The sequence below is a fragment of the Petromyzon marinus genome, chromosome 74 (assembly GCF_048934315.1).
Source record: "Petromyzon marinus isolate PM22_M1 ecotype Great Lakes invasive population chromosome 74, UKy_Petmar_22M1.pri1.0, whole genome shotgun sequence".
Lineage (NCBI taxonomy): Eukaryota > Metazoa > Chordata > Hyperoartia > Petromyzontiformes > Petromyzontidae > Petromyzon > Petromyzon marinus.
In genome coordinates this window covers 6324346-6351343 of record NC_133740.1, presented here as the reverse complement: position 1 = coordinate 6351343, position 26998 = coordinate 6324346, and the positions used below count along the sequence as shown (strand labels likewise).

The window sequence follows — 26998 nt, the reverse complement described above, 5'->3', positions numbered from 1 at the left end:
CACGGTGGCTATGAGATGTTAACTACCTCGCCTGGTATACAGGAGGTCTGTGTCTCTCTCTCATCATCATCATCACGGTGGCTATGAGATGTTAACTACCTCGCCTGGTCTACAGGAGGTCTGTGTCTCTCTCATCATCATCATCATCATCACGGTGGCTGTGAGATGTTGACTACCTCGCCTTGTACACAGGAGGTCTGTGTCTCTCTCTCTCATCATCATCATCACGGTGGCTATGAGATGTTGACTACCTCGCCTGGTCTACAGGAGGTCTGTCTCTCTCTCTTATCATCATCACGGTGGCTATGAGATGTTAACTACCTCGCCTGGTATACAGGAGGTCTGTGTCTCTCTCTCATCATTGTCATCATCACGGTGGCTAGGCGATGTTGACTACCTCCGCCTGGTCTACTGGAGGTCTGTGACTCTCTCATCATCATCACGGTGGCTATGAGATGTTAACTACCTCGCCTGGTCTACAGGAGGGATGTGTCTCTCTCATCATCATCATCATCACGGTGGCTATGAGATGTTAACTACCTCGCCTGATCTACAGGAGGTCTGTGTCTCTCTCTCATCATCATCATCACGGTGGCTATGAGATGTTAACTACCTCGCCTGGTCTACAGGAGGTCTGTCTCTCTCTCTCATCATCATCATCATCACGGTGGCTAGGAGATGTTGGCTACCTCGCCTGGTCCACAGGAGGTGGTGGGTTCGATCCAGACCCTAAGGACGCCTGCTGCTGTAGATTTGGAGTTTTCATCATGATCATCATCATCATCATCATGAAGACAATGATGATGCTCGTGATGATGACCATGATGATCATCATCATCATCATCACGATTATCGTGATGATGATGATCATGATGATGCTCGTGATGATGAACATGATGGTGATGATGATGATGCTCGTGATGGTGACCGTGGTGATGATCACAATCACGATGACCATCACGATTATCGTGATGATGACGACCACGACGACGACGACGACGATCATGACCGTGACCGCGACCAGCGGGGCCCCCCTCTCACCGCAGCCCCATGGCGTCCTGCCCCAGCGGCTCCCTCCGCGTCTTCTTCTGCGGCCCGTGGCCGCCGAGCAGGAAGCCGTCGGGAAGCCACAGAGCTCCGTGCTCCTTGCGCCGCCGCTTGCCGTGCAGGAGCACCCCGGCCGCCACCAGCGCCAGCGCCAGCGCCAGGCCGAGGCCCACGGCCGCGTACAGAAGCGTCGGGGCCTCCTCGGCGTCGCCCTCCGCTCCTGGACAAGACGGCGGAATGCCCCCTCGGTTTTCTTTTTTTTTTTTTGGCCACCGTGTCACAAGCGGAGACCCGCGAGGGGCCCATCCGGGGGAGGCCCCTCGCGTAGCGGGCGGCCTCCGGGGGAGGCCCCTCGCGTAGCGGGCGGGCAGCACCGACGAAGGGGCTTCCGGGAGGTGGTTATGTTTGGCGAAGTCGGTTGGGCGGGCGGGCGGGTTTTGGTGATTGGGCGGTTTGGTGGGTGAACTGGTGGGTGGGTGAGTGGGTGGGTGAGTAGGCGGGCGACTTGGTGATTGAGCGGTTCGATGGGTGAACGGGTTGATGGGTGAGCGAGTGGGTGGGTGAGTGGGTGGGTGGTTAGGTGGGTGGGTGAGTGGGTGGGTGGGTAGGTGGGTGAGTGGGTGGGTGAGTGGGTGGGTGGGTAGGTGGGTGGGTGAGTGGGTGGGTGGGTGAGTAGGTGGGTGAGTGGGTGGGTGAACGGGTGGGTGAGTGGGTGGGTGAGTGGGTGAGTGGGTGGGTGGATGAACGGGTGGGTGGATGAACGGATGGGTGAGTGGGTGGGTGAACGGGTGGGTGAGTAGGTGGGTGAACGGGTGGGTGAGTGGGTGGGTGAGTGGTTGGGTGGGTGAACGGGTGGGTGAGCGGGTGGGTGAGTAGGTGGGTGGGTGAACGGGTTGGTGAGTGTGTGGGTGGGTGAGTGTGTGGGTGGGTGAATGGGTGGGTGGGTGAATGGGTGGGTGGGAGAACAGGTGGGTGAATTGGTGGGTGAGTGGGTGGGTGGGTGAACGGGTGGGTGAGTGGGTGGGTGAGTGGTTGGGTGGGTGAACGGGTGGGTGAGCGGGTGGGTGAGTAGGTGGGTGGGTGAACGGGTTGGTGAGTGTGTGGGTGGGTGAGTGTGTGGGTGGGTGAATGGGTGGGTGGGTGAATGGGTGGGTGGGAGAACAGGTGGGTGAACTGGTGGGTGAGTGGGTGGGTGAGTGAACGGGTGGGTGAACTGGTGGGTGAGTGGGTGGGTGGGTGAACGGGTGGGTGAACGGGTGGGTGAGTGGGTGGGTGAACGGGTGGGTGAACGGGTGGGTGAGTGGGTGGGTGAGTGGGTGGGTGGGTGAACGGGTGGGTGAGTGGGTGGCTGACGGTGGTGGTGGTAGTGAGCCCTCCCTCCCTCCCCACCCGCCCCCTCCCCCTACGCACCGTCACTGTAGACGGCAATGAGTGGGTAGGCCATGTGGACCAGCGACACCTCCTGCGCCGCCAGAAACGCGGCGGCCGCGTCGGCGCTGGGCAGGCAAACGTTGAGGCAGCGCTGCTCAAACAGCTCGAGGTGAACCTCCGAGCTGGGGGGGAGGGGGTGGGGGGGGAGGGGGGGAGGGGGTGGGGGGGAGGAGTGAAACGGAGCTCCCCGCGGCTCGTTTGGTTTCGCGGGAAGGCGAAGCCGCTGCTGACGAGTCAACGGGGCGGCGAAACCGGGACCGGAATGTCGCTCGCGACCCTCGGCCGTCGGTTCGAGCGAGCCTGGCCGGGCTGCTGACGAGAGACTGAAGGTCGAAACACCAGCCCAGAATACAGGAATAGGTTTTTACCCCTTTTAACCGGCACAAAAACTGACACCTTTGTTCAAGGCATCGTGTTTGCAATAACCACAACACAAGCAGTCAAAATGCAAACAAAAAAGACAACTCTGATAATAATATTATGCACCGTCCTTGAATTTGATTGGTCCACACCCGAGACGGCTTTTCTTAGAGCCCTTTAGTCTCCATTGGTGTTGGACCAGAAGACGCCAAAAGGTGTACAACTCAAAAACAGCACACTATCAGAGTACTGAGGGCTCGGGGTGAGCATTTACATTATGAGACCTCCTTTGCCAATAACAACATATAGGAATAGGTTTTACCCTTTTAACTGGCACACAAACTGACACCTTTATTCAAGGCATCGTGTTTGCAATAACCACAACACAAGCAGTCAAAATGCAAAGAAAAGAGGCAACTCTGATAATAATATTATGCACTTGTCCTTGAATTTGATTTGTCCACACCCAAGACGGCTTTTCTTAGAGCCTAGTCTCCACTGGTGTTGGACCAAAGGAGATCTCAAAATGTAAAAAAACCAGCCCAGAATGTCGCTGGCGGCCTCGGCCGTCGGTTCGAGCGAGCCTGGCCGGGCTGCTGACGAGGGACTGAAGGTCGAACACCAGCCCCAGGAGCTGCTGACGAGGCACCGAACCGGCGAAACCGCCTTTGCCACCTTCCTCACCCCAGGGGCTTTTCCTCCTCCTCCTGGCGGCTGTGGCGACGCTGGCGCTGCCCCTGCTGCTGCTGCTCCTGCTGCTGCTGCTGCCCCTGCTGCTGCTGCCGCCCCTGCTGCTGCTCCTGCTGCTGCCCCTGCTGCTGCTGCCCCTGCTGCCCCGGCGGCGAGCGTGCCCGGCGTGTTGCAGCGGCAGCGCCGTAGAAGGGCAGCACCATGAGGCGTCCGTCGCGGTCCCTCCGGACGCGCACCGTCAGCAGCAGAACCTCGCCCAGCTGCTGCACGAAGCGCCCAACCACTCCCAGGAACTCGTCTGTCACGGGGGGAGTAGAGAAGGGAGAGGGGGGGGGGAAGGGGGAGGGGTAGGAGAGAGAGGGAGGGGCAAGGCGAGAGGGGAAGGAGGGGCAAGGCGAGAGGGGGAGGGGCAAGGCGAGATGGGGAGGGGCAAGGCGAGATGGGGAGGGGCAAGGCGAGAGGGGGAGGGGCAAGGCGAGAGGGGGAGGGGCAAGGAGAGAGGGGGAGGGGCAAGGCGAGACAGGGAGGGGCAAGGCGAGATGGGGAGGGGCAAGGAGAGAGGGGGAGGGGCAAGGAGAGGGGGGGAGGGGCAAGGAGAGAGGGGGAGGGGCAAGGATAAAGAGGGAGGGGCCAATGAGAGAGGGGGAGGGGCAAGGCGAGAGGGGGAGGGGCCAAGGCGAGAGGGGGAGGGGCCAAGGCGAGAGGGGCCAAGGAGAGAGGGGGAGGAGCAAGGCGAGAGGGGTGATGATGATGATGCTGACGCTGACAAGCCACGTGGTAGAGCTGCTGTAATTGGTGATGGCCAGGGTGAGGCCTTCTGAACACACAGAGAGAGCGAGAGAGAGAGAGAAAGCTACACAGCAGCTCACATGCCCCCCCCCCCCCCATTGGACTGCACTCTCACCGTGCGAATCTCCCGTCGACACCGCTGGCTGTCGTGGGCACATGCGGGCACGGCACTCTTTCAGCGGCGGCGGATGCTCGCTCATGCGAATGCCTCCCTCCCTGATCCCTCTCTCGCCTAATCTCCCACGGGCACAGCTGACCCACGCTGCTTGCGTCCCCGGGGGGGTGGAATTCCTTTCCAGCTCAGACCCACCCCACCCCACCCCGCCCCGCCCCGCCCCGCCCCGCCTGCTTGCCCATCGCCACGTATACAGCCTCCTGGATCCGACTTTCTCCACCCGCACCGACCGCGCCTGAGCACGAGCCGCCGTCGCGCTGTCGACCGGAGCGTCGTGGTTTAGTTTCTGCCGGAACCCCCGCGTGCCGGCTTCAACCGAAGGAACCGCGGAGCGAAGGGCAGATGGGCGAAGTGGAAAAAAAACAAAAATAAAAAAAGCCACGTGGCTTCGGCGACTCGCGGCGAAGGCGGCGAAGGCGGCGAAGGCGAAGGCGGTGGCGAAGGCGGTGGCGAAGGCGGTGGTGAAGGCGGTGGCGAAGGCGGTGGTGAAGGCGGTGGTGAAGGCGGCAGTGGCGAAGGCTACCCCCCCGACCTCTGACCTCCGCGAGCGAGCGCCCCGTGGCACCCACCTGGTGGCAGGCGCACCACCACGACGAGCGAGCCGGCCAGCGGGCGCCCTCGGGCACAGTCGCCGCCGTCCCAGCCGCACTCGCCGCTGTTGCAGCCCTCGTCACAGTCGCCGTCGGCCGCGTGGTCCTCGCAGTACTGGGCGTACAGGGGGCTGGCGGGGTGTGGGGGAGGGGTGTGGTGTGGGGGAGGGGAGGGGTGGGGTGGGGGAGGGGCGTGGTGTGGGGGAGGGGAGGGGTGTGGGGGAGGGGTGTGGGGGAGGGGCGTGGTGTGGGGAAGGGGCGTGGTGTGGGGGAGGGGCGTGGTGTGGGGGAGGGGCGTGGTGTGGGGGAGGGGCGTGGTGTGGGGGAGGGGCGTGGTGTGGGGGAGGGGCGTGGTGTGGGGGAGGGGCGTGGTGTGGGGGAGGGGCGTGGTGTGGGGTAGGGGCGTGGTGTGGGGGAGACGCGTGGTATGGGGAGGGGCGTGGGGGAGGGGCGTGGTGTGGGGGTGGGGTGGGGCGTGGTGTGGGGGCGGGGCGTGGAGACAAGAGTGAGTCACTGTCAACCGTGTTCAGGTTGATGGTGGTTCAGGTTGATGGTGATTCGTGGTGATGGTGGTTCGTGGTGATGGTGGTTCGTGGTGATGGTGGTTCTGGGTGATGGTGGTGATGGTGGTTCGTGGTGATGGTGGTGATGGTTGTTCGTGGTGATGGTGGTTCACCACCACCACCACCTCTGTCACCGCCATCACCATCACCACCGGAGTGTCCCTCACTTGCACGCCTGTGCCCCGCCACCTCCACCACCACCTCCTCCTCCTCCTCCTCCTCCTCCTCCTCCTCCTCCTCCGCGCCCGTTGCAGTCGAAGCCGTCGAAGAGGCACCCGGCGCCGGCGCAGCGCCGGTCGCAGCGCCCGTCCCCGAACACGCGCCAGCACGCCGCCGCCCCGGGGCAGTTGCGCCACGGGTTGCGGTAGCGCAGGGAGCAGTCCCCGCCGTCCCACTCGCACTCCCCCGAGTTGCACTCCCCGTCGCAGCGCCCGTCGCCCGCCCGGCCCGGGCACCCCGCGTCGGCGCAGCTTCGGTCGCCGACGCCGACGCCGACGCCGACGCCGCCGCCGACATCCTCGGCGGCGTCGGCATCGGCGGAGTCGGCGACGACGCGGTCACAGCGGGGGCCGGCGAAGGGCCGGCGGCACTCACAGCGGAAGAACGGCGCCCGCCGGAGCGGGCGGCACTGCCCCCCGTTGAGGCACGCGGAGCTGCCGGAGCTGCCGGAGCTGCCGGAGCCGCCGGAGCTGCCGGAGCTGCCGGAGCCGCCGGAGCCGCCGGAGCCGCGTGCCGTGCAGGGGTCGCGCTCGGCCAGCTGGCAGGCGACGCCGGCGAAGCCCGGCGGGCAGGAGCAGCGCGGGGGGGAGGACGGCGAGGGGCGGGAGCAGCGGCCGCCGTTCCGGCACTGCAGCCCGTCGCAGCGGCCCGCAGGGTCGTCGCACCAACGCCCCTCGAAGCCCTGGGGTGGAGCGGGGGGGTGGGGGGGGGGAGGAGGGGAGGGGTGGCGCGTTGTGGGGGTGCGGTGGCGCGTTGTGGGGTGACGGGGCAGTGGGGGGGAGCATTGTGGGGCAGGGGGCTCTGCTGTGATGCATTGTAGGGGGGGGGGGCTCTGCCGCGATGCATTGTGGGACAGGGGGCTCTCCGCGTTGCATTGTGGGGGGCGGGGCTCTGCTGTGATGCATTGTGGGGGGGGGGTCTCTGCCGTGGTGCATTGTGGGGGGGGGGGGGGCTCTGCCGCGATGCATTGTGGGGGAGGGGTCTCTGCCGAGGTGCATTGTGGGGGGGGGGAGGGGTCTCTGCCGCGATGCATTGTGGGGGGGAGGGGGTGTGCTCTGCCGCGATGCATTGTGGGGGGGAGGGGGCTCTGCCGCGATGCATTGTGGGGGGGAGGGGGTGTGCTCTGCCGCGATGCATTGTGGGGGAAGGGGGGGGGGTGTGCTCTGCCGAGGTGCTGTGCCGGTACCGGGGCGCAGTGGCAGGAGTATCCGAGGGGCGTGTTGGTGGTCACCGTGCACGTGGCTCCGTTGTGGCACGGGCGGTCGCGGCACGTGTCGACCACGCTCTCGCAGTAGCGGCCTGCGGGCGAGGACAAAGGCGGCGCCGCCACACCGCACGTTGGGGCCTTGAGGGACCGTTGGGGCAGGCGCTGCGTGGCGAGCGGCACCTACGGAGGCCGCCTTTGTCTCGCCCCGGTGCTGGCGATGTTCACTACGCTACGCCGCTACAGCAGGTACTCATTTGAGGCCGAGTCGACCTAGGGGGAGGCCCCAGGACCCGTCCGGATAATCGTCACCGGCGGTGTTGGCCGTGAGCGGGAATCGAACTCGGGTCGCCGGGTTCGTAGTGCAGCGTGGCGCTAACCGCTACACTACCGCTCCCCACACACAACTAACACACACACACACACACTAACACACACTAACACACACTAACACACACACACACTAACACACACAGAGTAACACAACAACAACAACCGCCATTCGCCACTAAGTGGCGGTGACGTCACCACGACGCTTGTGCCAGGCTATGTGCACCTTGAGGCCACGTGAAGTGTCGAACGCCCGCTGGCAGGAGGTCACGGGGCAGACCCAGCAGGTGCCACGGGTCGACTGACTGAGATGACTGGCTGATGCACCACCTGTGCCCCCTACTGTGCCAACCTGCTGTGCTTTAGCCACCCGGCGCTCCACTCGTTGTTCTGAGCGTCGCTCCTCCGCCCTCCTTTGTTGTTGGAGGGCGACTACCTCCAACTGCCCAGTAGCGTCCTTCACGAGCCTCCTCCACAGAGGCCGATCTTGACACCGCTGGTACCAGTCATCGGCAAGTCCACTCAGCTCCACGTCCTCCTGTACCACATCACTCCATGTCTTCTCTAGCCCGTGCCGCGCCCGCTTAGCCCCCTCAATCCGGACGAACAAAAGCTGTTTCGGCATGCGTTGGCTGGGCATGCGGGCTACATGACCCAGCCATCGCAGCCTTGCCCGCCGGAGGAGCTCACCGATGGGACCTTGCCCAGATCTTTCAAGGATTTGTGAGCTCCTCACACAATCCAGCCTGGTTAAACCCAGGATGGATCGTAGGCAGGCCAGCCTAAATGTTTCTAACCGGCGAAGATGTTCCATTAGGGGGGTCCACGTTTCGCAAGCGTAGAGAAGGGAGGGAATGACCGTGGCCGAGAAGACCTGAAGCTTAGTGCGGAGCGACAGACCAGGTCGCTTCCACACAGCGTTACGCAACCGATGAAAAGATAATGCTGCTCGACTGATTCGGAGTGAGACCTCTGCTGTCAAACAAGAGCCGCTCTTGAGCACACTGCCCAGGTATGGGAAACTCTCCACTCTCTCCACAACTGCCACATCACCAATTGGGAGTTGTAGGGGGGGGAATGTCCGATGGTACAAAATACCCAGGCAGGTGCTGAGTTTTGGTGGGGCTGATGGTAAGGCCCCACCTCTTGGTGGCACGCTCCAGTCTCAGCAGCAGCGTCTCCAACTCTTCCTCTGAAGGAGCAGCTATTACCAAATCATCGGCATACGTAACGTGGTTGAGCAACAGGGAGCCATCCCTTGACTGCACCTGGGCATCGATCAGCCGCCCATTGTATCTGTACCAGATGGAAATTCCTCCGGTGCTGCTATTGAAGGCTTCATGAACTACATGGTCAAAATAGATATTAAATAATGTGGGAGCCAGAGGACATCCCAGTCGCACCCCAAGGTGTACAGGGAATGGCTCCGACTCCCAGCCACGTAGTTTTACCCGGGCCCGCTCACCATCATGAAGATCCTTAATGATCGTGAGCAGAGGGTCAGGGACTCCGAAAGCACGAAGAACTACCCAGAGTCCAGGCCTACTGATGGTATCATAGGCCTTGACCAGGTCAATAAAGCAGAGATGTAGGTCTGCTGTAGCAGACGGACAGAAAATATGGCATCTGTGCAGGATCGCCATTTCCTAAATAATATTGGTGCTCCGCAAGCCTCTCCTCAGCGTGCCTGGCAAGGCAATGTTGAATAATCCTTGCCAGGACCTTTCCCGGCACACTGAGGAGTGACATGCCCCTGTAGTTGTTACAGTCTGTGCGGTCCCCCTTCTTAAAGAGGGGGACCACCAGGGCATCCTTCCAGTCCTGCAGAACCCGTCCATTCGTCCAGACTGTTATGATGTCATGTAGCGCAGTCTGTGCACAAACGTCACCATCTCTGCCTGGTGCCTTTCCTGGTCTGAGACTGTGGATCGCCTGCAGTACTTCCTCAACAGATGGCACCTCAGCCAGCCACTCACAGTATATATTTGAGGTACCGCAGCCTCAGCAAGATCATCCCCACTTTGTCCCACGTTATCCAGGCTGAGGAATGTCCCTTCCCCCAGGACCTCACAGAAATGCTCAGCAAATCTGCAAACCTGTTCCTGGGGGTCGGATATTGAATCACTGTTGTTTCCCCTAATGATGGCAATAGGTGTGGCACTGCAGGTTACTTTTTTGATGGAATTAAAGAGCGATTTGTGATCGCGGGCCACTGAGGCAGACTCCATCTCCTCAGCAACCCGCGACCACCACCCATCCTTGCAGCGCCTCACGGCTCTCCGAACCTCCGAGCGAAAGCTGAGGTAAGCCTCCTCATTCTCCGACGTGGGATGCTGTAGACGATTAGAGTGGGCCTGTCGCTTTTTCTCAGCCAATTTGAACACCTCCTCTATCAGCCAGGGTCTCTGGGGAGTTCTGGACCGCGTACCCAAAGCAGCCATTGCAGCTGAATGAGTCGCAGTCCTAAACCTCGCCCATTTACCCTCGACATCAGGAGGAGTGGGGGACGATGCCAACCCCAGCCGCAAGCGATGATGAAATTCTCGCTTGCAACTTTCATCAGCTAACTGAGACCAGGGCACTTTAGGTTTGAATGGGGTCCTGGGTGTACACCCATCACTGGAGTGGAAGAATGGCAGGGGCCACTTTAGCTAGCACCCACACACACTCACACACACTCACACACTCCCACACTCGCCGGTGTAGCGGTGCCCACTCACACACTCCCACACACACACTCACACCCACACTCACACACACTCACACACCCACTCACACACACTCACACACCCACTCACACACACTCACACACACACACTCACCGGTGTAGCGGTGCCCCCTCACACACTCCCACTCACACACACACTCACACACTCCCACACCCACACACACCCACACAAAGATAAAGGCAAAGATCCCCCGTATAGCCTTAACAGACTGTAGGGGCAAGTGCTGTTAGCGAGCACCTATGAAGGCCGTAACGGTACACGAGGGGGTGGGTGGCCAGCACCACGCCCGACCGCCTTTGTCTCCCCAGTGGCAATGTTTACACACCGCACCGGGTACTTATTTGAGGCTGAGTCGACCTAGGGGAGGCCCGGGACCGGTTCAGATAATCGTCACTGGTGTTGGCCGTGAGCGGGAATCGAACCCGGGTCGCCAGGTTCATAGCGCAGCGCGCTAACCGCTACACTACCGCTCCCCCGTCACACCCACACACTCACACACACACACTCACACACTCACACAACAACAACAACCGCCATTCGCCACTAAGTGGCGGTGACGTCACCACGACGCTTGTGCCAGGCTATGTGCACCGTGAGGCTACGTGAAGTGTCGAACGCCCGCTGGCAGGAGGTTACTGGGCAGACCCAGGTGCCACGGGTCGACTGACTGAGATGACTGGCTGATGCACCACCTGTGCCCCCTACTGTGCCAACCTGCTGTGCTTTAGCCACCCGGCGCTCCGCTCGTTGTTCTGAGCGTCGCTCCTCCGCCCTCCGTTGTTGTTGGAGGGCGACTGCCTCCAACTGCCCAGTAGCATCCTTCACGAGCCTCCTCCACAGAGGCCGATCTTGACACCGCTGGTACCAGTCATCGGCAAGTCCACTCAGCTCCACGTCCTCCTGTACCACATCACTCCATCTCTTCTCTAGCCCGTGCCGCGCCCGCTTAGCCTCCTCAATCCGGCCAAACAAAAGCTGTTTCGGCATGCGGTGGCTGGGCATGCGGGCTACATGACCCAGCCATCGCAGCCTTGCCTGCCGGAGGAGCTCACCGATGGGACCCTGCCCAGATCTTTCAAGGATTTGTGAGCTCCTCACACAATCCAGTCTGGTTAAACCCAGGATGGATCGTAGGCAGGTCAGCCTAAATGTTTCTAACCGGCGAAGATGTTCCATTAGGGGGGTCCACGTTTCGCAAGCGTAGAGAAGGGAGGGAATGACCGTGGCCGAGAAGACCTGAAGCTTAGTGCGGAGCGACAGACCAGGTAGCTTCCACACAGCGTTACGCAACCGATGAAAAGATATTGCCGCTCGACTGATTCGGAGTGAGACCTCTGCTGTTAAACTGGAGCCAGTCATAAGCACACTGCCCAGGTATGGGAAACTCTCCACTCTCTCCACAACTGCCCCATCACCGATTGGGAGTTGTGGGGGTGGAGTGTCCGATGGTACAAAATACCCAGGCACACACACACCCACACACACACACCCACACACTCACACACACACACTCACACACACACACTTACACACACACACACACACCCACTCACACACACTTACACACACACACACACACACCCACTCACACACACACTCACACACACACTCACACACACACACACTTACACACACACACTCACACACACACCCACTCACCGGTGTAGCCGTGTTGACATTCACACTCACACACACACTCACACACACACTCACACACACACACTCACTCACCGGTGTAGCCGTGATGACACACACACTCACACACTCACACACACACTCACACTCCCACACGCACACACTCACACCAACACACACTCACACACACCCACACTCACACACTCCCACACTCACACCCACTCACCGGTGTAGCCGTGTTGACACTCACACACACCCACTCACCGGTGTAGCCGTGTTGACACTCACACTCACCGGTGTAGCCGTGTTGACACTCACACTCACCGGTGTAGCCGTGATGACACTCACACACACACTCACACACTCACACCCACTCACCGGTGTAGCCGTGTTGACACACACACACACTCACCGGTGTAGCCGTGTTGACACTCACACACACACACCCACTCACCGGTGTAGCCGTGTTGACACTCACACTCACCCACTCACTCACACACACACACTCACACACACACTTACACACACACTCACCGGTGTAGCCGTGTTGACACACACACTTACCGGTGTAGCCGTGTTGACACACACACACACTCACCGGTGTAGCCGTGTTGACACTCACACTCACACACTCACTCACACACTCACACACACACTTACACACACACTCACCGGTGTAGCCGTGTTGACACTCACACTCACACACACACTCACACACACACACTCACCGGTGTAGCCGTGTTGACACTCACACACACACACTCACATACACCCACTCACCGGTGTAGCCGTGATGACACTCACACACTCACACACACACACACACCCACTCACCGGTGTAGCCGTGATGACACTCACACTCACACACACACACTCACCCCCACTCACCGGTGTAGCCGTGACGACACTCACACACACCCACACACTCACACACACACACACTTACTCACCGGTGTAGCCGTGACGACACTCACACTCACACACTTACTCACCGGTGTAGCCGTGACGACACTCACACTCACACACACACTCACACACACACACACTTACTCACCGGTGTAGCCGTGACGACACTCACACTCACACACTTACTCACCGGTGTAGCCGTGACGACACTCACACACTCACACACACTCACACACACTCACTCACCGGTGTAGCCGTGTTGACACACCCACACACTCACACACTCACACACACTTACTCACCGGTGTAGCCGTGATGACACTCACACTCACACACACACTCACACACACACACACTTACTCACCGGTGTAGCCGTGACGACACTCACACTCACACACACTCACACACTCACACACCCCCACTCACCGGTGTAGCCGTGACGACACTCACACTCACACACTTACTCACCGGTGTAGCCGTGACGACACTCACACTCACACACTCACACACTTACTCACCGGTGTAGCCGTGACGACACTCACACTCACACACTCACTCACACACACTCACACACACTCACACACACACACTTACTCACCGGTGTAGCCGTGACGACACTCACACTCGTACTCCCCGGGTGCCCTCGCCCTGCACCCGGTGGCACCGTGCGGGTGGCACGGGTTCCCCGCGCCACACGTGCCCAGCTCCGCCTGGCAGCGCCCGCCGGCGAACCCCGGCGGGCACTCGCACGAGAAGCCGCCCACGGCGTCCACACAGCGCCCGCCGTTGGCGCATCGCGGGGCCGGAGCCGACGACGAGGAGGAGGAGGAGGAGGAGGACGAGGAGGACGAGGAGGAGGACGAGGAGGAGGACGAGGAGGAGGACGAGGAGGGGGAGGCAGGAGCCGGTGCACAGTCGTCTGGGTTGATTTCGCAGTGGACGCCTGTTGGTAGTGGGGGGGGGGGGCGGTGGTGGGGGGGGTGGGGGGGGAGTGGTGGTGGGGGGGGTGGGGGAGTGATCGGGCGGGCAGGTTACGTGGCCGGTCACACGGCAGGGCAGTGGTGTGACGGAGGGTGGGTGGGGATGGGTGGGTGGGGATGGTGGGTGGGGATGGTGGGTGGGGAGGGTAGGTGGGGATGGTGGGTGGGGAGGGTGGGTGGGGAGGTGAGGGTGGGGATGGTGGGTGGGGATGGTGGGTGGGGAGGGTGGGTGGGGAGGGTGGGTGGGGAGGGTGGGTGGGGAGGGTAGGTGGGGATGGTGGGTGGGGAGGGTGGGTGGGGAGGTGAGGGTGGGGATGGTGGGTGGGGAGGGTGGGTGGGGAGGGGAGGGAGGAGAGCGAGAGAGTGAAGGGAGCGGAGAGAGAGAGGAGGAGGAGGAGTAGGAGGGGTGGGTGGGTCCAGTGGCTACCCTCTGTGCCGGGTGGGCAGGAGCAGAGGTAGCGTCCGGGCAGGTCGAGGCAGCGTCCACCATGCTGGCACGGCTGGGAGCTGCACTCGTCCACCTGCTCCTCACAGTCCTTGCCCACGTATCCCAGAAGGCACTGCGGGCGGTGCATCGGGGTCACGTGACGGTTAGCGATGACCGACCCACTCACTTAGCAACTCACCCGCTCACCCACTCACCCACAAACTCATCCACTCACCCACAAGCTCACCCACTCACCCACAAGCTCACCCACAAACTCACCCACCTACTCACTAATCCACCTACTCACCGACAAACTCACCCACCTACTCACTCATCCACCCACTCACACATCCACTCACTAACTCACCGACCCACCCACCCATTCACCCATCAACACACTCACCCACCCATTCACCCACTCACTCATCCACTGACTCACTCACCGACCCACTCACTCACCGACCCACTCACCCACCCACCCACTCACCCACCCACCCTCCCACCCACACACCCACCCACTAACCCACCCACCCACTCACCCACAAACTCACCCACTCACACACCCACCCACTCACCCACCCACTCACTCATCCACCCACCCACCCGCTCACCAACCCACCCCGCTCACCAACCAACCCACCCACTCACCCACTCACACACCCACCCACTCACCCACCCACCCACTCACCCACAAACTCACCCACCCACTCACCCACTCAAACACCCACCCACTCACCCACCCACTCATCCACCCACCCACCCCGCTCACCAACCAACCCACCCACTCATCCACCCACTCACAAACTCACCCGGAAACTCACTCACTCATCCACCCACCCACCCGCTCACTCATCCACCCGCCCGCTCACCAACCCACCCACCCACTCACCCACTCATCCACCCACTCACAAACTCACCCGGAAACTCACTCACTCATCCACCCACCCACCCGCTCACTCATCCACCCGCCCGCTCACCAACCCACCCACCCACTCACCCACTCACTCATCCACCCACTCGCCCACTCACTCACTCACTCACCCACTCACTCATTCATCCACCCACTCACTCATTCACCCACTCACTCACCCACACACTCACTCACACACTCACTCACCCACTCACTCACCCACCCACTCACTCACCCACTCACTCACTCATCCACCCACTCACTCACCCACACACTCACTCACCCACTCACTCACCCACCCACTCACTCACGCACTCACTCACTCATCCACCCGCCCGCTCACCCGCCCGCTCACCCACCAACTCACCCACCCACCCACCAACTCACCCACCAACTCACCCACCCACTCACCCACCACCCCACCCACTCACCCACCCCACCCCCCTACCTCGCAGCGGTAGTTCCCCGTGAGGTCCACGCACGTGGCCCCGTTGAGGCACGGGCTCGAGCGGCACTCGTCCAAGGGCTCCTGGCAGTAGCTGCCGGTGTGGGTGGGCGGGCACTGACAGCGGTGGGTGCCGCCCACGTCCATGCAGCGCCCCCCGTGGCGACAAAGCCCCTCCACGCTCACGCCTTGGCGGAGAGGGAGGGGGGCGGGGAGAGCGGTGGGACAGCGGTTAGCGGCGGAGGGGCGTCGGGCGTTTTGAGGGGGGAGGGGGGACAAAGGTGGCTCCGGCGGGGAGTGGTGTTGCTGGACAACCACCATCATCATCACCATCATCACCACCATCACCATCACCACCACCACCATCATTATCACCACCATCATCACCACCATCACCACCATCACCACCACCATCATCACCATCATCACCACCATCATCATCACCACCATCACCACCACCATCATCACCACCACCATCATCACCACCACCACTATCATCACCACTATCATCACCATCATCACCACCATCATCATCACCATCACCACCATCACCACCATCACCACCACCATCACCACCATCATCACCATCATCACCATCATCACCACCACCATCATCACCACCATCACCACCACCATCACCATCACCACCACCACCACTATCATCACCATCATCACCACCATCACCACCATCACCACCATCATCACCACCACCATCATCACCACCATCATCACCACCACCACCATCATCACCATCATCACCATCATCACCACCATCACCACCATCACCACCATCACCATCATCACCACCATCACCACCATCACCACCACCACCATCATCACCACCACCACCATCACCACCACCATCACCATCACCACCACCATCACCACCATCACCACCATCATCACCACCACCATCATCATCACCACCATCATCACCACCACCACCATCATCACCATCATCACCATCATCACCACCATCACCACCATCACCATCATCACCACCACCACCATCACCACCATCACCACCATCACCACCACCATCACCACCATCACCACCACCATCACCATCATCACCACCACCACCATCACCACCACCATCACCACCACCATCATCATCACCACCATCATCACCACCACCACCATCATCACCATCATCACCATCATCACCACCATCACCATCATCACCACCACCACCATCACCACCATCACCACCATCACCACCACCATCACCACCATCACCACCACCATCACCATCATCACCACCACCACCATCACCACCACCATCACCATCACCACCACCATCACCACCCCCACTATCATCCTTGTGCTGTGCGCTGCTCCGCTAACAGCACTTGGCACTACCGACTGTTGGGGCTACACGGGGGATCTCTGTTTTTGGGGATGGGGGGGGCAGAGGAGGGAGGAGGGGCAGGGTGAGACATCGCCAGTGACCTACCCCGCCACCCCCCCACTCACCACTCACTCACCCACCCACTCACCCACTCACCACTCACCCACTCACTCACCCCCCCCCCCCCCACCCACTCACCCACTCTCTCACTCACCCACTCACTCAACACCCACTCACTCACCACTCACCCCCCACCCACCCACCCCCCCCACCCACCCACCCCCCACTCACCCTGAGCCGTGGCTGCGACACTGCACGGCACGCTGGACATGTCACAGTAGCGGCCGCTCCACCCGCTCACTCACCCCCCCACTCACCCCCCCACCCACCCCCCCACTAACCCCCCCACTCACCCACTCACCCCCCCCCACTCACCCTGAGCCGTGGCTGCGACACTGCACGGCACGCTAGGGATGTCACAGTAGCGACCGCTCCACCCGCTCAGGCACCGGCAGTGGAATTCGGTGCCAGCCTGCGAGCAGCTGGCACCTTGGCGGCAGGGGTCCAGGGCGCACCAATCCACCAGCTCCTGAGCTCACCGACGGAGGTCGTGGGGCATCCGCATCACACACGTCCACAAACTCACTCACCAACTCACTCATACACTCACTCACTCATACACTCACTCACCCACCCCTTCACCAACTCACCCACTCACCCACCAACTCACTCACTCACTCAGCCACTCACTCACAAACCCACAAACTCACCCACCAACTCACCCACTCACCCACCAACTGACTCACTCACCCACTCACTCACAAACCCACAAACTCACCCACCAACTCACCCACTCACTCACCAACTCACTCACTCACCCACTCACTCACAAACCCACAAACTCACCCACCAACTCACCCACTCACTCACCAACTCACTCACCAACTCACTCACTCACCCACCAACTCACCCACCCACCAACTCACTCATACACCCACCAACTCACTCACTCACTCATACACTCACTCACCCACCCCTTCACCAACTCACCCACTCACTCACAAACCCACAAACTCACCCACCAACTCACCCGCTCACTCACCAACTCACTCACCAACTCACTCACTCACCCACCAACTCACCCACCCACCAACTCACTCATACACCCACCAACTCACTCACTCACTCATACACTCACTCACCCACCCCTTCACCAACTCACCCACTCACTCACAAACCCACAAACTCACCCACCAACTCACCCACTCACTCACCAACTCACTCACCCACCAACTCACCCACCCACCAACTCACTCATACACCCACCAACTCACTCACTCATACACTCACTCACCCACCCCTTCACCAACTCACCCACTCACTCACCCACCAACTCACCCATCCACCAACTCACTCACTCACCCACCAACTCACCCACCAACTCACCAACCCACTCACTCACTCCTTCACCAACTCACTCACTCACTCATACACCCACCCATCAACTCATCCACCAACCCACTCACTCACTCACCCACTAACCCACCCACTCACTCACATACCCACCCTCTCACTCACTCACCCACTTACCCACCAACTCACCCACCCACTCACTCACTCACACACCCACCCACCCACTCACTCACTCACCCACCCACTCACCCACCCACCAACTCACCCACCCACCAACTCACCCACTCACCCACTCACCCACCCACCCACCCACTTACCCACCCACCCACCCACTCACCCCCCCCACCAACCCACCCACCAACCCACCCACCCACCTGACAGTCGACCCCCGTGTAGCTGTAGGGACACACACACTCACCCACCCACCCACCCACTCACCCCCCCACCCACCCACCCACCTGACAGTCCACCCCCGTGTAGCTGTAGGGACACACACACTCACCCACCCACTCACCCCCCCCACCAACCCACCCACCCACCCACCTGACAGTCCACCCCCGTGTAGCTGTAGGGACACACACACTCACCCACCCACCCACCCACTCACCCCCCCACCAACCCACCCACCAACCCACCCACCCACCCACCTGACAGTCGACCCCCGTGTAGCTGTAGGGGCACACACACTCACCCACCCACCCCCCCACCCACCCACCCACCTGACAGTCGACCCCCGTGTAGCTGTAGGGACACACACACTCACACACCCACCCATCCACACACCCACCCACCCACCTGACAGTCCACCCCCGTGTAGCTGTAGGGACACACACACTCACCCACCCACTCACACACCCACCCACCACCCACCACCCACCTGACAGTCCACCCCCGTGTAGCTGTAGGGGCACACACACTCACCCACCCACTCACACACCCACCCACCCACCCACCAACCCCCCCACCAACCCACCCACCCACCTGACAGTCCACCCCCGTGTAGCTGTAGGGACACACACACTCACCCACCCACCACCCACCTGACAGTCGACCCCCGTGTAGCTGTAGGGACACACACACTCACCCACCCACTCACCCACTCACACACCCACCCACCACCCACCTGACAGTCCACCCCCGTGTAGCTGTAGGGACACACACACCCACCCACCACCCACCACCCACCTGACAGTCCACCCCCGTGTAGCTGTAGGGACACACACACTCACCCACCCACCACCCACCTGACAGTCCACCCCCGTGTAGCTGTAGGGACACACACACTCACCCACTCACACACACACTCACCCACCCACCACCCACCTGACAGTCCACCCCCGTGTAGCTGTAGGGACACACACACTCACCCACCCACCCACCCACTCACCCACTCACCAACCCACTCACCCACCTGACAGTCCACCCCCGTGTAGCTGTAGGGACACACACACTCACCCACCCACCCACTCACCCACTCACCAACCCACTCACCCACCTGACAGTCCACCCCCGTGTAGCTGTAGGGACACACACACTCACACACTCACACACACACTCACCCACCCACCACCCACCTGACAGTCCACCCCCGTGTAGCTGTAGGGACACACACACTTGTGCGTGCCCAGGCTGTCCACGCACGTGCCGCCGTGGTGGCACGGCGCCGACTCGCACTCGTTCACCTCGTGCTGGCAGTGGTCGCCCCAGAAGCCGTAGCGGCAGTGGCACGTGTACGCGTTCACGCCCTCCGAGCACGTGCCCCCGTTAAAGCACGAGCTGCGATTGGTGGAGGGTGGTGGTGGTGGTGGTGGAGGGTAACACAGTTAATAAGAAAATGATGAAGACGCACTTCTATGGGGGAGTTAGCGTGGCATTTCTGTCCTAAACGTGCACCCCAAACCTGTCCCATCCCACCCACCACAGCTTCTGTGTATACGCAAAGATGTCCTGTTTTTGAGCTGCCGCAAGATGAGCTACCACTCTCTTTCTGGCCCCTCCCCACCAACACCTCATTTACTATTCAAGCTGCTGTTCATCCCTCTCTCACTCTCTCTGTCCGTCTTTCCTACTGCCCAACCTTATTTACTATTTAAGCTTCTGTTAATCCCTCTCTCTCTCTCTCTCCATTGCCTCTCTCTCTGTCCGTCTTTCCTACTGACCAACTTTATTTACTATTTCAGCTGCTGTTCATCCCTCTCTCTCTCTGTCCGTCTTTCCTACTGACCAACCTTATTTACTATTTAAGCTGCTGTTCATCTCTCTCTCTCTCCATTGCCTCTCTCTGTCCGTCTGTCCGACTGACCAACCTTTTTACTATTTAAGCTGCTGTTCATCACTCTCCATTGCCTCTCTCTGTCCGTCTGTCCTACTGACCAACTTTATTTACTATTTAAGCTGCTGTTCATCCCTCTCTCTCTCTCACTCTCTCCATTGCCTCTCTCTGTCCGTCTTTCCTACTGACCAACCTTATTTACTACTCAAGCTGCTGTTCATCTCTCTCTCTCTCTGTCCGTCTTTCCTACTGACCAACCTTATTTACTATTTAAGCTGCTGTTCATCCCTCTCTCTCTCTCTGTCCGTCTTTCCTACTGACCGTGTACCTCGTATTTTCACTCCGTCTGTGCTGGTTTTTTTTTCTTTGCAATGCAGAAGTTGAACACGAAATGCAACGCTCTTCTGAAATTCGTGGTCCGCCAGGAAGTGTCTTAGCTGTGCATGTCAGGCCTGACTAGTTGTGCCTTCACGTAATGTTTTTGTCAGGATTTGTTGAATTCCCGTCTCTCAATTCTTTTTTTCGTGGCATTCACCTCCGCGATTTGTTCTCGACACCTGACGAAGGTCGCCCGCGTTGTGATCGAAACGTCAGATCGTTTTTTCGTTTCAACGTAAGCTTATTGTATTCCTACGTGCGTGACTTTACCGAAAACATAAACAGACCAATGAGCAATGATGCACGCCTTTTGGCGTCTTCTGGTCCAACACCAGTGGAGACTAAAGGGGGCTCTAAAGAAAGCTGTTTCGGGTGTGGACCAATCAAATTCAAGGACAGTGCCAATATTATTATTATCAGAGTTGTCTCTTTTTTGTTTGCATTTTGACTGCTTGTGTTGTGGTTATTGCAAACACGATGCCTTGAGTAAAATGTGTCAGTTTTTGTGCCAGTTTTCCTGACTGCGAGGATTCATCTTCTTTGGTTCTTTCGGTAAAGTCACCACCGCGTAGAATGAGTATAGAATAACAAATTGATCAAATAAAATAACGCAATAATATTCTCACGACGTTTCGGCCACAACACAAGCGGCCTTCATCAGGTGAAGGGACGAGACTGTCTGGAGGACAGCGCTGGAGTGAAAAAGCCACAAGCTCAGATCGCGACCTTTAAGCTGTGTGAGAAGAAACAAAGCGCCTTGACAAAGGAATTAGCATATAATTTAGCATTGAAATGGCTGAGTGATTAGCTTGTGACTGGTCACAGAAATGGCTGTGTTAAAGTTAAAGCGTACACATCCGCAGAGGCACCCCTTGACAAAGGAAATAGCATAAAATTTAGCATTGAAATAGCTAATTTAAAGCAAGGGGTGCCTCTGCGGATGTGTATGCTTTAACTTAGCTATTTCAATGCTAAATTCTATGCTAATTCCTTTGTCAAGGGGTGCCTCTGCGGATGTGTATACTTTAACTTAGCTATTTCAATGCTAAATTCTATGCTAATTCCTTTGTCAAGGGGTGTCTCTGCGGATGTGTATGCTTTAACTTAGCTATTTCAATGCTAAATTCTATGCTAATTCCTATGTCAAGGGGTGCCTCTGCGGATGTATATGCTTTAACTTAGCTATTTCAATGCTAAATTCTAGGCTAATTCCTTTGTCAAGGGGTGCCTCTGCGGATGTGTATGCTTTAACTTAGCTATTTCAATGCTAAATTCTATGCTAATTCCTTTGTCAAGGGGTGCCTCTGCGGATGTGTATACTTTAACTTTAACATAGCCATTTCTGTGACCAGTCACAAGCTAATCACTCAGCCATTTCAATGCTAAATTCTATGCTAATTCCTTTGTCAAGGGGTGCCTCTGCGGATGTGTATGCTTTAACTTTAACATAGCCATTTCTGTGACCAGTCACAAGCTAATCACTCAGCCATTTCAATGCTAAATTCTATGCTAATTCCTTTGTCAAGGGGTGCCTCTGCAGATGTGTATACTTTAACTTAGGTATTTCAATGCTAAATTCTATGCTAATTCCTTTGTCAAGGGGTGCCTCTGCGGATGTGTATGCTTTAACTTAAACATAGCCATTTCTGTGACCAGTCACAAGCTAATTACTCACCCATTTCAATGCTAAATTCTCCTGTATGATATGTACTAGGTGCCTCTGCGGATGTGTATACTTTAACTTAGCTATTTCAATGAGCCATTTCAATGCTAAATTCTATGCTAATTCCTTTGTCAAGGCGCTGTGTTTCCTCTCACACGGCTTAAAGGTCGCGATCTGAGCTTGTGGCTTTGTTCACTCCGGCGCTGTCCCACCAGACAGTCTCGTCCCCCTTCACCTGATGGAGGCCGCTTGTGCTGTGGCCGAAACGTCGTGAGAGTAACTACCGCGTTACTTTAATTTCATCAATTCACCACCCAGTTCTCATGCGGCGGCGGCGGCGGTGACTTTTACCGAAAGAACCAAATGAGCAAAAAATAAAAAATAAAAAACCACAAACGCGTTTTTTTGGCGTGCGTTTCCACCGTTGCCGCGCGGCTTCTCTTGGTCGGAAGCCGGTACCTCTCGGTGCAGTCGGGAACGTCGGCCTCACAGCGTCCGCCGGTGTAGCCGGCGGGGCAGTCGCACGTGTAGCTGCCCGCGTTGGCGAGGCACGTGCCCCCGTGCGAGCAGGGCTCGCTCGCGCACGCGCCAGCCGCCGCCGCCTCCTCCTCGAGGAGCTCGCAGCGGGCGCCCGCGAAGCCGGCGAGGCAGCGGCACTCGAAGGCGGCCGCCGAGTCGCCGCACGTGCCGCCGTTGAGGCAAGGGTCTGGTGGGTGTGGTGGGTGGGTGGTGGTGGTGGGTGGTAGTTGGTGGTGGTGGGGAGGTGGTGGTGGTGGTGGTGGTGGTGGGGGGGGAGAGACAATCACTACCTGGGGGAGCTGTGCCTCACCGGGCAGACACTCGTCCACAGCACTTGCCCCTTCACCCCGTTGCGAGGCTACCTGGGGGAGCTGTGCCTCACCGGACAGACACTCGTCCACAGCACTTGCCCCTTCACCGCGAGGCTACCTGGGGGAGCTGTGCCTCACCGGACAGACACTCGTCCACAGCACTTGCCCCTTCACCGCGAGGCTACCTGGGGGAGCTGTGCCTCACCGGACAGACACTCGTCCACAGCACTTGCCCCTTCACCCCATTCCAGCACTTGACCCTTCACCGCGAGGCTAACTGGTGGAGCTGTGCCTCACCGGGCAGACACTCGCCCACAGCACTTGCCCCTTCACCCCGTTGCGAGGCTACCTGGGGGAGCTGTGTCTCACCGGACAGACACTCGCCCACAGCACTTGCCCCTTCACCGCGAGGCTATCTGGGGCAGCTGTGCCTCACCGGACAGACACTCGCCCACAGCACTTGCCCCTTCACCGCGAGGCTACCTGGGGGAGCTGTGCCTCACCGGACAGACACTCGTCCACGTCGTGTTGGCAGTGCCCCCCGGTGAACCCCGGGGGGCACGTGCAGTGGAAGCTGCCGGCCGAGTTGGTGCAGGTGGCGCCGTGGCGGCAAGGGCTCGCCACACACTCGTCCACGTCCACCGAGCACACGCCGCCTGCCGGGGGAGGGGGGGCGGGGGGGGGGCACGGGTGCGGGGTGGAGGGGGGCACGGGTGCGGGGTGGAGGGGGGCACGGGTGCGGGGTGGAGGGGGGCACGGGTGCGGGGTGGAGGGGGAGGGAGAGGGCAGGGGGGGGGTGAGCGTTGGCGGGATGAGCGTCACGGGGGTTGGTGAGTGTTGGGGGTGGGGGGTGGGGGGGGGGTGAGGGTCGTCCCTGGTGAGCGTCATCAGTGGTGAGCGTCGTGCCCTGGTGAGTGACGTGCGTGGTGAGCGTCGTGTGGTGGTGAGCGTGGTCCCTGGTGAGCGTCGTCCGTGGTGGTGAGCGTGGTCCCTGGTGAGCGTCGTGTGGTGGTGAGCGTGGTCCCTGGTGAGCGTCACCAGTGGTGGTGAGTGTCACCAGTGGTGGTGAGCGTGGTCCCTGGTGAGCGTCGTGTGGTGGTGAGCGTGGTCCCTGGTGAGCGTCACCAGTGGTGGTGAGTGTCACCAGTGGTGGTGAGCGTGGTCCCTGGTGAGCGTCGTCCGTGGTGAGCGTCACCAGTGGTGAGCGTCACCAGTGGTGGTGAGCGTCACCAGTGGTGGTGAGCGTCACCAGTGGTGGTGAGCGTTGTGAAGTGGTGAGCGTCACCAGTGGTGGTGAGCGTCACCAGTGGTGGTGAGTGTCACCAGTGGTGGTGAGCGTGGTCCCTGGTGAGCGTCACCAGTGGTGAGCGTCACCAGTGGTGGTGAGCGTCACCAGTGGTGGTGAGCGTTGTGAAGTGGTGAGCGTCACCAGTGGTGAGCGTCACCAGTGGTGGTGAGCGTCACCAGTGGTGGTGAGCGTCACCAGTGGTGGTGAGCGTCACCAGTGGTGGTGAGCGTCACCAGTGGTGGTGAGTGTCACCAGTAGTGAGCGTTGTGAAGTGGTGGTGAGCGTTGTGAAGTGGTGAGCGTCACCAGTGGTGGTGAGCGTCACCAGTGGTGGTGAGCGTTGTGAAGTGATGGTGAGCGTTGTGAAGTGATGGTGAGCGTCACCAGTGGTGAGCGTCACCAGTGGTGGTGAGCGTTGTGAAGTGATGGTGAGCGTCACCAGTGGTGGTGAGCGTTGTGAAGAAGTGGTGAGCGTTGTGAAGTGGTGAGCGTCACCAGTGGTGGTGAGTGTCACCAGTGGTGAGCGTTGTGAAGAAGTGGTGAGCGTCACGTGGTCACCTTGCCAGCCCTGTGGGCACTGGCAGTGGAAGTCCGTGAAGGCGTCCACCTCCACACAGCGGGCGCCATGCTGGCAAGGCCGCGACGCGCACGGAGCCAGCAGCAGCTCACACGACGCTCCTGCGGGGTCGCGGGGGGGGTCACGGGGTCAGTGGGTCACGGGGTCAGTGGGTCACGGGGTCAGTGGGTCACGGGGACAGTGGGTCACGTGGTTAGTGAGTCACGTGGTTAGTGGGTCACGGGGACAGTGGGTCACGTGGTTAGTGAGTCACGTGGTTAGTGGGTCACGGGGACAGTGGGTCACGTGGTTAGTGGGTGACGGGGTCAGTGGGTCACGTGATTAGTGGGTCACGGGGTCAGTGGGTCACGTGTGTCGGTGGGTCATATGGTCAGTGGGTCACGGGTCAGTGGGTCACATGGTTAGAGGGTCACATTATCAGCGGGTCACGGGGTCAGCGGGTCACGTGTTTAGTGGGTCACGGGGTCAGTGGGTCACGGGGTCAGTGGGTCACGGGGTCAGTGGGTCGTACCGGCGTAGGGCGGCTCGCAGTGGCAGGCGTAGCGGTTGAGAGCGTCCAGGCAGGTGCCACCATTGAGGCACGGCGCGGAAGCACATTCATCCACGTCTCTCTCACAGAGCTCGCCTGCAGCACACACACACACACCGTGTACACACACACACACACCGTGTACACACACACACCGTGTACACACACACACACCGTGTACACACACACACCGTGTACACACACACACACCGTGTAGACACACACACACACACCGTGTACACACACACACACACCGTGTACACACACACACCGTGTAGACACACACACACCGTGTACACACCACACACACACACACACACCGTGTAGACACACACACACACACACACCGTGTACACACCACACACACACACCGTGTAGACACCACACACACACACCGTGTAGACACACACACACACACCGTGTACACACCACACACACACCGTGTAGACACCACACACACACACCGTGTAGACACACACACACCGTGTAGACACCACACACACACACACCGTGTAGACACACACACACACCGTGTAGACACACACACACTGTGTAGACACTACACACACACACCGTGTAGACACTACACACACACACACACCGTGTAGACACCACACACACACACCGTGTACACACTACACACACACCGTGTAGACACACACACACACACCGTGTAGACACACACACACACACCGTGTAGACACACACACACACACCGTGTAGACACCACACACACACACACACCGTGTAGACACACACACACACACCGTGTAGACACTACACACACACACACCGTGTAGACACACACACACACACTGTGTAGACACACACACACACCGTGTAGACACACACACACACCGTGTAGACACCACACACACACACACACCGTGTAGACACACACACACACACACCGTGTAGACACTACACACACACACACCGTGTAGACACCACACACACATACACCGTGTAGACACCACACACACCGTGTAGACACTACACACACACACACACCGTGTAGACACACACACACACACCGTGTAGACACCACACACACACACCGTGTAGACACCACACACACACACACACCGTGTAGACACTACACACACACACACCGTGTAGACACACACACACACACACACCGTGTACACACCACACACACACACCGTGTAGACACCACACACACACACACCGTGTAGACACCACACACACACACCGTGTAGACACCACACACACACACACCGTGTAGACACACACACACACCGTGTAGA

General features: G+C 59.4%; 1 protein-coding gene across 1 annotated transcript in view; it reads right to left on the bottom strand.

Moving 5' to 3' along the window:
* LOC116958211 (uncharacterized) overlaps positions 1-26998 on the bottom strand; it is a 200121-nt gene that overhangs the window by 46961 nt on the left and 126162 nt on the right. The window contains exons 15-29 of the mRNA XM_076056179.1: positions 25713-25826; positions 25183-25302; positions 23841-23993; positions 22967-23213; positions 19769-19970; positions 17217-17370; positions 15434-15618; positions 14076-14208; positions 13267-13611; positions 7051-7163; positions 5813-6546; positions 5062-5213; positions 3523-3826; positions 2458-2600; positions 1042-1267 (exon numbers count right to left, since the gene is read on the bottom strand). Of these exons, the coding sequence (XP_075912294.1) occupies positions 1042-1267; positions 2458-2600; positions 3523-3826; positions 5062-5213; positions 5813-6546; positions 7051-7163; positions 13267-13611; positions 14076-14208; positions 15434-15618; positions 17217-17370; positions 19769-19970; positions 22967-23213; positions 23841-23993; positions 25183-25302; positions 25713-25826 (3325 nt within the window). The remainder of the gene's footprint in view (positions 1-1041; positions 1268-2457; positions 2601-3522; positions 3827-5061; positions 5214-5812; positions 6547-7050; positions 7164-13266; positions 13612-14075; positions 14209-15433; positions 15619-17216; positions 17371-19768; positions 19971-22966; positions 23214-23840; positions 23994-25182; positions 25303-25712; positions 25827-26998) is intronic.